General features: G+C 46.7%; 1 protein-coding gene across 1 annotated transcript; it reads left to right on the forward strand.

Annotated features, from left to right (window-relative positions):
- The first annotated feature begins 3393 nt into the window (after nucleotides 1-3393).
- Prokr2 (prokineticin receptor 2) lies at nucleotides 3394-9779 on the forward strand. The gene is made up of 2 exons (XM_051183326.1): nucleotides 3394-3919; nucleotides 8800-9779. The coding sequence occupies exons 1-2, from the start codon at nucleotides 3462-3464 to the stop codon at nucleotides 9494-9496; spliced, it is 1155 nt and encodes a 384-aa protein (XP_051039283.1). The 5' UTR covers nucleotides 3394-3461; the 3' UTR covers nucleotides 9497-9779.
- The last annotated feature ends 1335 nt before the right edge of the window (nucleotides 9780-11114 follow it).

Consider the following 11114-nt stretch of genomic DNA (forward strand, 5'->3'; position numbering starts at 1 on the left):
TATTGGTTATGCCCCATCTAGAAAATGCTCTCCATAGCCAACAATAGTTCCTGCTTTTAACATGTCAATTTATAAAGCCCTCTGTTTCTGGGGTGGGTAGATAACTGGAAACAAGATGGGTCCAGGAGTCTCCACGCATAGGCTAGAAGTTGGACTGTGATTGTCTTTGTAGCCAAGGAACATTATAGGAAAATCCATTTCAGAGTTTGGATGGGGACCACAGAATTGAGGCTTTGTGAAGGACAAGCCATGCGGCCCCACCACCATTTCCAACTTCACCTCTTAAGGTCTGCATTCCAGTATGAGGGCCTCCACTGCACCACCTCTGAGAAAAGACAGAGGGCAAAAACACTGGCACTGGGAACTTACACACACACACACACACAGCGACTCTGCACATGGATGGAAGTCACAGCTGCTTGCAGAGGATACTACTGTTCAGTCTCTGAGATACTATGGATGCGGAGGATTCATCCAGTTCAAGAGCTTAGAAGGCCTCCTGAGGGACCGCCCCTGTAGTCTGAGACCCTCTTTCAGCCAAATTGGAAGGCAGGCGGGGCCCCCGGGGCGGAGTCGCAAGCCAAGAGGGGCGGGCCACCAGGGCTGGTCCCAGACTGTGGGATGAGCTGCAGGGAGAAGGAGCAACTCTAGAGAGACAGCCACGCATAGGGCAAGGAGAGCAGGACAGAGCGGCACACGCCCACCAAGCACGCGTGCGCCTGGGCCAGAGCTAGGCAGTGTCCCCAGAGCCCGGGCCGCGCCCACCTATCGCGCCACCGCAGGTCTGGGGGTGAGCCCCTGGAGGCACCAAGGCAGGTGAGTGCGGAGTGGCGGTGGGTCCTGGAGATCTCCTCCTGCCTTGGGACACCGAGGTTGGGGATTGGGGCGTAGCTCGAGAAGCAGGGACGCGGGCAAAAGGCGAGTCGAGAAGGGCGGAGGTATCCAAGCCCCTCAGACAGCCCTGGTGACCGGCTTTTCTTCTTGGGCTTGAATTTCCCACTGAATTCCTAACCCCGGGCAGTGCAGCCTCATCTCTGAGGCGAGTGGGAGACAAGGGACCGGCTGGTGCGCGCTCTCCTGTTGTCTGTGGGTTGGTGTTGAGAAGCCAGCCAGGACTTCCACTTATCTGTCACCAGTATCATTCTGTGCGAGCTCAGAGGCAGGACACTGGGGTACAGACTTTGCTGGAACCCCCACTATCAAGTGTGGTGAAGCGCGCAGATGATCCATGTGCAGTAAGTTGGGGTTTCACTAATGCCCCGAGACTGCTGTTCCTGGCCAGGGTGATGATCCCTGTCCCCTGCCATTCTCCCTGCCCTCACAAGGCTGGACAGACCTAGCTGTCAAGTTTGATAGCTTCTTGCTATCTCTACTTGCAGCTCCTTGCAGGAAGGTGATTCATGGATGATGAAATGGACCAAGTTAGGTTGGGATCCTCTCCTCAGCCTCTCAGAGACCCCTTTCCCTGTAGCAGTCACCTCCTGGGGGGAATAGCGTTCTAGAGACTTTATTTCATCTCCCTCTTGTGGACATCTGAAAACACTAAGGATGTAAAGGAGTTCTCAAGCCAGGAAGGACAGCCTTAGAGTCCCTGGTCACCCCCACCCACGCTTAGGAGACTGTTTTCAGTTCAGTCTGGTGTCTCAGGGCAGGCACCACTTCAGACTGACAAGGCTCAGTCAGTCCCTCTTTGTCAAGGTTGGCAGAATGGGAATCTGGGCTCCTAGAGGAGAGGTCTGGGGGCAGACCCAAAGCAGCAGAGACAATCCCTAGAGAAATGGTTTATTCTAGAGCAGGTTTTTCCATTCAGGAGGACCTCAGTCATCTGAGTTTCTTACATGTCCCTGGGTTTGTAAGTGTATACAGAAGGCATAAAAATCAAACAATTACTGATAAAAATCACTAATGTATTTTAAAACAATTCTTTGATATGCATATAATTTTACCATTTATTAATGAGGGAAACAAATTTGCATGCTGAGATGGATTGCTTATTTTTACATAAAGAATTAAATCTTGACTGAATATTTGATACAGCATCTTCAACATTTTTTCAGAGTTGAATGACATGTTGATTTTATAATCACCAATACTGAGAATTTCACTTCATATAAACTTGTGGTATAAATGGAAGAAGTGTTTCAGGGCCATTTGAGAAACTGTTGGAAATTCTGTCCTAATTACAAGCCATATTTCATTTAATGACTTCTTTTTTTTAATAAAACTCAAGTCATCTGCTCAAATAGCAATTTTTAAATTTTTATTATACCTCTGTGTCTCTGTGAGTGTGTATGTGTGCTGAGTACCTCTGAGGCCAGAAAAGGCAGCTAGAATTACAGACAGTTTTAAGCAAGCTGAGAACTGAACTCTGGTCTTATTCAAGAGCAGCAAGCACCTATGACTAACTACTAAGCCATCTCTCAGCCCTTCACATAGAAATTTTTAAATAAAAAATGTTTTAGCACAATAAATCCAAGGATACCCTACTTAGTGGCTGGACGAAACAGTGTGTATCTATAATCCCGCTGGTTGGGAGACTGAGGCAAAAGGATCATGAGTTTAAGATCAACCCAAGTGGCATGACCCTGCCTCAAAAATAAAACAAACAAAAAATAGACCAATTTGGTACTTACATACTAGGGAAACTCAAAGTCTTTGGTTTACATGATTAAACCATTATGCTTCTATGGGATCAGAAAGCTTTGGTGTGCAATAATTGTACAAGGGCAATTCATAGCACAGTCCGGACTGAGGCAAGGTATTTCAGACCCTGTTAACTGGCACTGCAAAGAAATATAGCACGCAGGGCAAAGTGCACATAGGTGTTTAGAAACAAAGCTACAACAAAATCTCCTGATGTAACGTGGTTGAGAGATGCTAGAATCAGCTTCAATTCATTGCTCATTTGATTTCATTTTTGGCCATTCAGAAACCATTTACTGTTGCTCAACTTTTTGCAACCCCACAGTTTAAGAGGCTGTTTTACAACCAGTTTAAGAAACTGGCTTCTAGAGCACCTAAGCAGGCAAGCAGCAGGAAAGCCACTCCCAGCCACCAACAGATTACCATCCATTCCCTGCCTTATGCCATTGTCTGATAAGGTTGAGAGTAACAACAGACAAGCCAGCTCTGTCTGCTGGGAGAAGAGCAAGGGAGCCCACTCCTCCTTAGGTTTCTATGGAGAACCTGGTTCATTCTGTGGCCAGCAGGCAGAGGGTCTCTTGTCTCCTACCCCTGGGTGGTTCTGGTTGGACTGTACCTGGGAACTGTGGGGGAATACTGTTAGATCTGATATTTGCTGTCCATTCCTTGTATCCCCCCCCCACCCCGCCCCAGATCCTGGATGGTATCAATTCTCCCCAAGGATTCCAGCAGGGAACTGCACACACTGGCCCTCACTGGAGGTGCTGAACTCCACCTGGACACTCCTCCCTGATACCATCCCTCCTGCCGGAATCAACATGGCAGCCCAGAACAGAAACACTAGCTTTGCACCTGACTTGAATCCACCTCAAGATCACGTCCCCTCGCTCCCCTTCAACTTCAATTACAGTGATTATGACCTCCCCCTGGATGACGATGAGGACATGACCAAGACACAGACCTTCTTTGCAGCCAAGATTGTCATTGGCGTGGCACTGGCAGGGATCATGCTAGTCTGTGGCATTGGCAACTTTGTCTTCATTGCTGCCCTCGCCCGCTACAAGAAGCTGCGCAACCTTACCAACCTCCTCATTGCTAACTTGGCCATCTCTGACTTTCTGGTGGCAATCGTCTGCTGCCCCTTTGAGATGGACTATTACGTGGTTCGCCAGCTTTCCTGGGAGCATGGTCACGTGCTTTGTGCCTCTGTCAACTACCTTCGTACGGTCTCTCTTTATGTCTCCACCAATGCCCTGCTGGCCATCGCTATTGACAGGTGAGGCTCACCTCCACTTTCACAGGCTGGTGTTGCTCCAGATGCGACTCCTTGATGATTTGTCGTGGAGATGTTCTCCGGCTGTGTTCTGTCACCAACATTTGAGTGAGCTGGAGACTTCTGAGTCCCATAGTTCTGGTCATGACCTGAGATACCATCTCTGCATCAGATGTAGGCAGTTCATGGTCTCCAACACAAAGGCAAAAGGCAGAGAATTCAGGCAGCAACTACTCAAAAGCCATGGGATAGTTAACTGGGAGGGCAGCTCCCAGTCAAGGTGATGGTACCAAGTTTCTCATGTAGCTGGATCCAGATACAAAACATTCCATTGCGTAGGAAGCTTTCTGTGCCCCTGGTGATTTCCACTCCCACTCCCAGAAATGACTCTCTGTCATCACAGTTCAGATCTGTCTGTTCTGTAGTCACTCCACCAGAATCATGCAGCATAGAGCATGCCTTCTAGTGGCTTCGTTGCAGAGCTGATTTGAAAATAAGAAAACAGAGTTTGCTTACAGGAAAAAGGGAAGGACATGTTTGCGTTTGCTGTTTTGCATGCATCAGCATGCTTATTTACATACATTTGCATGAGACCTTCTAGAAGTCCTTGCTCTATTATAAATTCATAGGTAACATTTATAATCGTGCATGTTTCATTTACGTACACAGTTTCAGGTCAGCATTGTCAACAGTGACAGGGTGGGGGATCGTGGAGGGGACCTTTAATGAGTTCATCCCTTTGAGCCATTCGGAAATGCATTCTGATGATGTGCTTAGTGGCCTTCCCTTTTGTCTCCTTCAGCTCTTGAGTTTCTCCCTTCCTTATTCTGAGTGCTGTTTAGTGCTTTCTAATACACCACTTAGTTATTTTTCAGTTCTATTAACAAAAGACACAGGAACAAGATGCTTTTTATAGCAAGATACCTGTGGGAAAGCACCTTTGTTACATACAGCTCTGAGGTTCTGCAGCCCGGAAGCCAGCTTACAAAATGCACATTCACCAGCCAGCTGCACAAGATTCTTCGGAAGAATCATCAGCCTCTCATTTGCTATAGTGATTGCGTCCGGTTCCTGAGCCCCACCCACCCCAGCCTCCTGAATGGGTATCCCTTGAGCCAGGAGCTGCAAAACCTCTGCATATTCATTCACTTTCATGAGTGACTCTAATGTTTGCTGACATGAGAGTGATCCTCACCCCCACGTAAGCTTCATGTCAGTGATGGTGACATCCATTTTGCTTTGTCTCATGGTCTGTGATGCTAGCTAGCACTGCTTAGGACGCAATGGTGCGGACAGCAGAGGTTCCCTTTCATCCCAGCCATGCCTTCCCCATACAGCTTCCACACCCCACCCACTTTGCCACCACTCCCAGTGACCCAAGCAGGGAAGTGACTGCCATCCTCTGCCTTCCTTCCTGTCCCTCACCCACTGATCCCACACTTGTGTTCAGCTCTTGCTACTTGGCAAGTCATGATGGGCACTCTGGTGCTCTGCTGACCTGTCTCTTGTACCCCAGGAGCTTCCGACCGCTCCCCAAAGTCCATGTCCATCCATATAAAGCATCTGAGCATCACTGTTGCTGGCTCTGCCTGAGATAGTCCTTTGCCTATGAAATCTCCAGAAGTCCCAGTGTCACAGTGTAGTCAGATTTTTCTTTGGGTTGCCAGTTCACAAATTATGACATGAAGGTTTATTAATTATGAAAGATTGACCTTAGTTTAGGGTTGTCCAGTTAGCTCTTATAACTTAAATTAACCCATTTATATCAATCTACGTTTTGCCTCCTGACTTTTTACCTTTCTTTCATTCTATATGTCTGATTCCCCCTGCCTCCCCTGCCTACCCTTTCATACGCTTGGCATCTCCTCTGCACCTCGATCATCTTCTCCTATTTCCTCTCTCTGCCTGGAAGTCCTGCCTATATCTCCATCCTAGCTATTGACCATTCAGATCGTTATTAAACCAACCACAGCATTATATCTTCACACAGTGTACAAATATCCCACAACCATCACAGGATATAAATCCTGAGTCTAGCATTGTGGGCTATGCCAGCCTGACCTTCCAATTTTTTCTTCCCTAAAGATACATTTTAAGAGCAATCATCATGTCTTTAGTCTTTCTGTCTCCAACTAAGATACCTACACCTTAGTTTGTGCTATCCCCCAAACCCTCTGCAGAACACAGGGATCCATGGGCAGATGAACTAGAAAATACTGAGAAGGGAATGAGACGTGAGGGTAACAGATACGGAACTAAAGCTTCCAAGGGGATTTCTGCTAAGGGACCCTTGGAGTAGGCTCAGAGTTCTCCAGGAGCAGGAGGAGGGAGCCAAGGTGCTTATACAGGGATCTTACAAGTCATTGCATCTCTGAAAATACTGAACAGGTAGCCAAGAGGACTCTGAAAGCCAGAGAAAAACCTCAGACAAACAAACAAAAAGGCGGGTGTAGGCATGTTGCAATGCACACACATATGCTGAAATGGCAAAGCAGAAAGGAACAAGGGAGTTATACCAAAGTGGTGAGGACACAGGGCTCTGAGGAAGTAGATAGCAAAATGGTAAGGGGGGAGCATAGGCGAGTATATACTGAGGGGTAAGAGCAGAGGTATATGGAGAAGGTACTGGCAGCATCTGCCATGACCACAACAGGTGTTTGGGCTCTGCTGTTCCCAGGCTTTGAACATGGAAACACAGGCAATAGAAGATGTGGCTTCTTGAACTCCAGAAGTTTTTGGGGTTTTTTTTCCATTTTAAAAACTAGGTATCATCAAACATTAAGAATAACGAAGATATACTGATTTATAAATGCTAGGTTTTCAAGAGAGACAAGCATCTCACCTCTGTAGTCCAGAATGACTTTGAACTCTGATCCTGGGCACTGAGATAAGTGACATATACCCCTAAATCTAAGCTTAGCTCCCTCAAGAAGTTTATACCTACCTTGAATGGGAGAGGATCTAGATGGAAAGGAAGCTTCATGGGCAGGAGCACATCTGTGGAGCACAGAGAGGTCATAGGTAGGTGGTGGAGGTTCTAGACAGGAGCATATCTGATGAGCACAGGGGAGGTCATGGGTAGGTGGCGGGGACTCTGTAAGGCTCAAAGATGTAAAGACTGCACATAGGACCATAGGCCTTAGGATGGAGATCCCTAATAAATAGCACCTTCTCCCATCACCAGGCTCTAAACTAACCAGAAATGGGCATCAGACTCCCCCCCCCCACCTTTCCCTTATGGTGCTGGTTCTAGGAAATGGGTCTTTTTACTGGGGTCATGTTGGGTAGATAGTTGGCAACAGAGACCCTGCAGATGTCTCTCTTGCCAACAAATGAGTCATGGGAAATAAGCATAAGCAATGTACTATAACTCCATCATACATTATGAATGTTTACTTTCTTGGAAGCTGACAAAAATCCTGATAGATCGTCAGTTAAGTCATTATAATCCCCACTTCACAGATGCAGACACTAAGTCTCAAGAGCATAAGTTATTTATCCAAGTGCACAGCTTGGAAACTGGCCTCCTAATCCCCCCCCCCCCCGCTGCCACGTCAGTGCTCTTTTCTTCCTGGTGTACTTGATGCTAACAAGGACAAGAGTGAGAGAACTATTAAGTCCTGGATTTGTTTTACAAAGTACTGTACTTTAGGTCAATACAGTACACAGAATAATGAATGCCCAACTGTGAAATATTCCTGCCCCAGTTAAGTGTGGGGAGTGCCTACCTGTTTGCCTCTGCAGCCTTGTGATGCTAGCCCTCCTAGCCTGGTCATGCAGATATGTGGAGAACTCCCAACACTTGCTACAGTTAACACCTTCCTGGGAGCCTTTCCCCCACTTTTGTGTTGGGATGGGTTCAGCTCTCGGCCCACACACTTCCTGCTCTTGGCCCACACACTCGTTTCCGGGATAGTTTGTCCCTCACCTACCTCTCACAATTCTTCTCTTCCTCTACCTTCCCCTACCACACTTCCTGCCCCCAATCAACATAATGCAAGGCAATTATCCAACAACCCAAACAGCTAAGTAGCTATCATTCCATTTCTCCAGAAGGGAGACAAGCAACCACACAGGTGAGCCTGTTTTCCATGAAGGGTTCTGGCCTGTCTTTCTTGAGCAGTGTGACTCACTGACAAGAACAAGGGTAAAGGTTTAAGGAAGTGTCTGCGTTATGCACTTTCTCTTAAGTGTGAAATGACATGGGGAGGTGGGTGTGAAAGTATTGAATCAGGAGACTTGATTCTGGTCTCTGTCAGCCGTGAACCTGGGCATAGTGCTTACTTCTTATAATCCTACTGCCTCCATAATGCAGGCTGCAGTCCAGCAGGAGGTGGGGGGGGAGGGGGATGCTAAGCAGTGTTCACACCTCACTCTGAAGTACACACTCTTCTTCCACCTTAAATCATGAGGTATTCAGGATAAGAACTTTAAGGACTTGTTCATGGGCAGGACGGCAAGATGAAAACTCAAAGGGTATAATAATACCATGATCAGATGAGTACATGTATCTACTGAAAGATACTTGTGCAAGCACATCCTTACCATGTTTAATGTTTATGGACATCCTGCAAGGTAAGTATCATTTGTCTCAGGTTGTATTTGAGGAAACAAATCTCTGAGAGAAAGTGTAATTCCCAGATCCCTAGGTCAGTCAAGGGAGAAAAGCCGGGCTGATTTAACCTGTCTGCTGTTTCCATTAAACCCCCTACTCTAAATGCCAAGTGAGACTGTTAATGAGTTAGTGCTGCTTAAACCTGGGTAGTGGGCACCTGGGGAGTCATTGTGCCATTCCCTGGCTTTTGTGTATGCTCTGGGCTGGTTAAAAAAACCAATAATGCTTCCAAGTATAAACATAATTGCTGGCTTCCTTCTCCCTCCAGATACCTGGCCATTGTCCACCCCTTGAAACCACGGATGAATTATCAGACTGCTTCCTTCCTTATCGCTTTGGTCTGGATGGTCTCCATCCTCATTGCCATCCCATCCGCCTATTTCACCACTGAAACCATCCTCGTTATTGTCAAGAATCAGGAAAAGATCTTCTGTGGCCAGATCTGGCCGGTGGACCAGCAGCTCTACTACAAATCCTATTTCCTCTTTGTCTTTGGCCTTGAGTTTGTGGGCCCGGTTGTCACCATGACCCTGTGCTATGCCAGGATCTCCCAGGAGCTCTGGTTCAAGGCCGTACCTGGATTCCAGACCGAGCAGATCCGCAAGCGGCTGCGCTGCCGCCGCAAGACAGTACTGTTGCTCATGGGTATCCTCACGGCCTACGTGCTGTGCTGGGCGCCTTTCTACGGCTTTACCATCGTACGAGACTTCTTCCCTACTGTGTTTGTGAAGGAGAAGCACTACCTCACTGCCTTCTATGTCGTTGAGTGCATCGCCATGAGCAACAGCATGATCAACACCATCTGTTTCGTGACGGTCAAGAACAACACCATGAAGTACTTCAAGAAGATGCTGCTGCTGCACTGGCGACCCTCTCGCTATGGCAGCAAGTCCAGTGCTGACCTGGACCTCAAAACCAGTGGGGTTCCTGCCACAGAAGAGGTGGATTGTATCCGGCTAAAGTAGCCTGCTGGTGAAGTCCACGGAAAGACAAATTCGATAGTATATCGCACACCATCAACAACTCATGAGCTGCATGGGAAAAGACAACTGTGTTCATGTCCTCCTACCAAATTTGTCTGGATGCTTCTACGTCCTAACATATAGCACAACTGAAATCTGTGTAACACCTTAAGAGACTAGACACAAATGGCAGCAAGTGGCGGGAACTGAACACCTTCTGTCTGCAAGCCACACCAAGAGATTATTCAAGGACAGGAGCTGACATTTGCTAACTATATGCTGTATGTAGAAAGTTACCCCCCCCAAAAAAAAAGTAGAATCTATTTGGTGTTATCAAGCTCTATCTATCTACTGACCTACTTACCTACCTATCTATTCATCCATCTAGATCACTGGAAAGAGGTCATAAATAACTAGCCAGTGCTGTGCCCATATTCTCTCATCCGTATCTCATCTGCACAGAACTATCAAAGGGCAACAAAATAAAGCACTTAGGCACAGTAGAAATATGGAGCCCACTGTCTCCCAGCTCCAGCTATCTCCTTGATACCTGTACTTACCTACAAGGATGTGATTCCACTTTACCACTCCAAGGCAATAAATGCATCCAGTTCCTGATACTTCAATGACAAGGATTTCGGGGCTCTGGGGTCATGGAGGAAGAAGACACCGAAAGAAGCAGAGGTTGCCAGAGGCAATGAACATAATCTGTGTCCATTTGCTATAATTTGGATGATTTTCTAGAACATGCTCTGTCTTATAAAAGGAGCTCTGCTTGAGATCCAAAGATGTGTGTAAAAATCCTAACTCCAGGCCCCATCTCTGTGTGCCTCCACTTTAATGAACTGGGAATAATGAAAACAGATGACCGGGAAAGCCCATTGAAGTCATGGTGTGTATGATTTTCAGCTCTACCCTTATTAAGAATGTGACACTGAATAGCTCATTAGGAGGAGTTTGGAAATATCATTCACTGTGGGAGGGTTTTTTTTTTTTCCATAAAGGAATAGCTCCACATTTTCATCGCTGTTCTTTGGACCAGAGACTATTGAACTCATTTTAAAGTAGCATATCGATAGTGGGGCATAGAAAGCTCCCAGTCCCAGGTTGCAATAGTCAACGACAATCCTCTCAGCATCCCTATGGTCTTAGAAGCACTGACAGTCTTCCCAGCATAGCATTGGTGGACCCCAGGACTGAATTCATTTGTATTATTATGTCATCTGCTGAACAGTACAGTTGGTTAGGCTGACCTACCTGGCTAGATGTATCTCCTTCCTGCATCCCCCGCTTAACTGCATATCAGTTACCAAGGAAGACCTTCCTCAACACAGGAGGACTGCTATTCTGTCAAGGGATAGGTGTGTCACACCTCCATGATAAATTGCCAGTCTCTCCAGTCGACCCTGTATCCTTTGAGTATGTCAACAGACTTCACCTGCTTCTTAGATTCAAATGTACCATCCCCCTCTCGTTTAGATTTAGCTGGAAAACACTTCTGTAAATATCAATGCATATCTGCGATATGCCTGTGAATAAAGTGTATGTGGTTTTCATATGGAATAATTAACATACAGAATTGCAATCCCGGTGTTCAAAGGGTTCCCTGCTAATGTTTTGT

The sequence above is a fragment of the Phodopus roborovskii genome, unplaced genomic scaffold, assembly GCF_943737965.1.
Source record: "Phodopus roborovskii unplaced genomic scaffold, PHOROB, whole genome shotgun sequence".
In the NCBI taxonomy this organism is placed as follows: domain Eukaryota; kingdom Metazoa; phylum Chordata; class Mammalia; order Rodentia; family Cricetidae; genus Phodopus; species Phodopus roborovskii.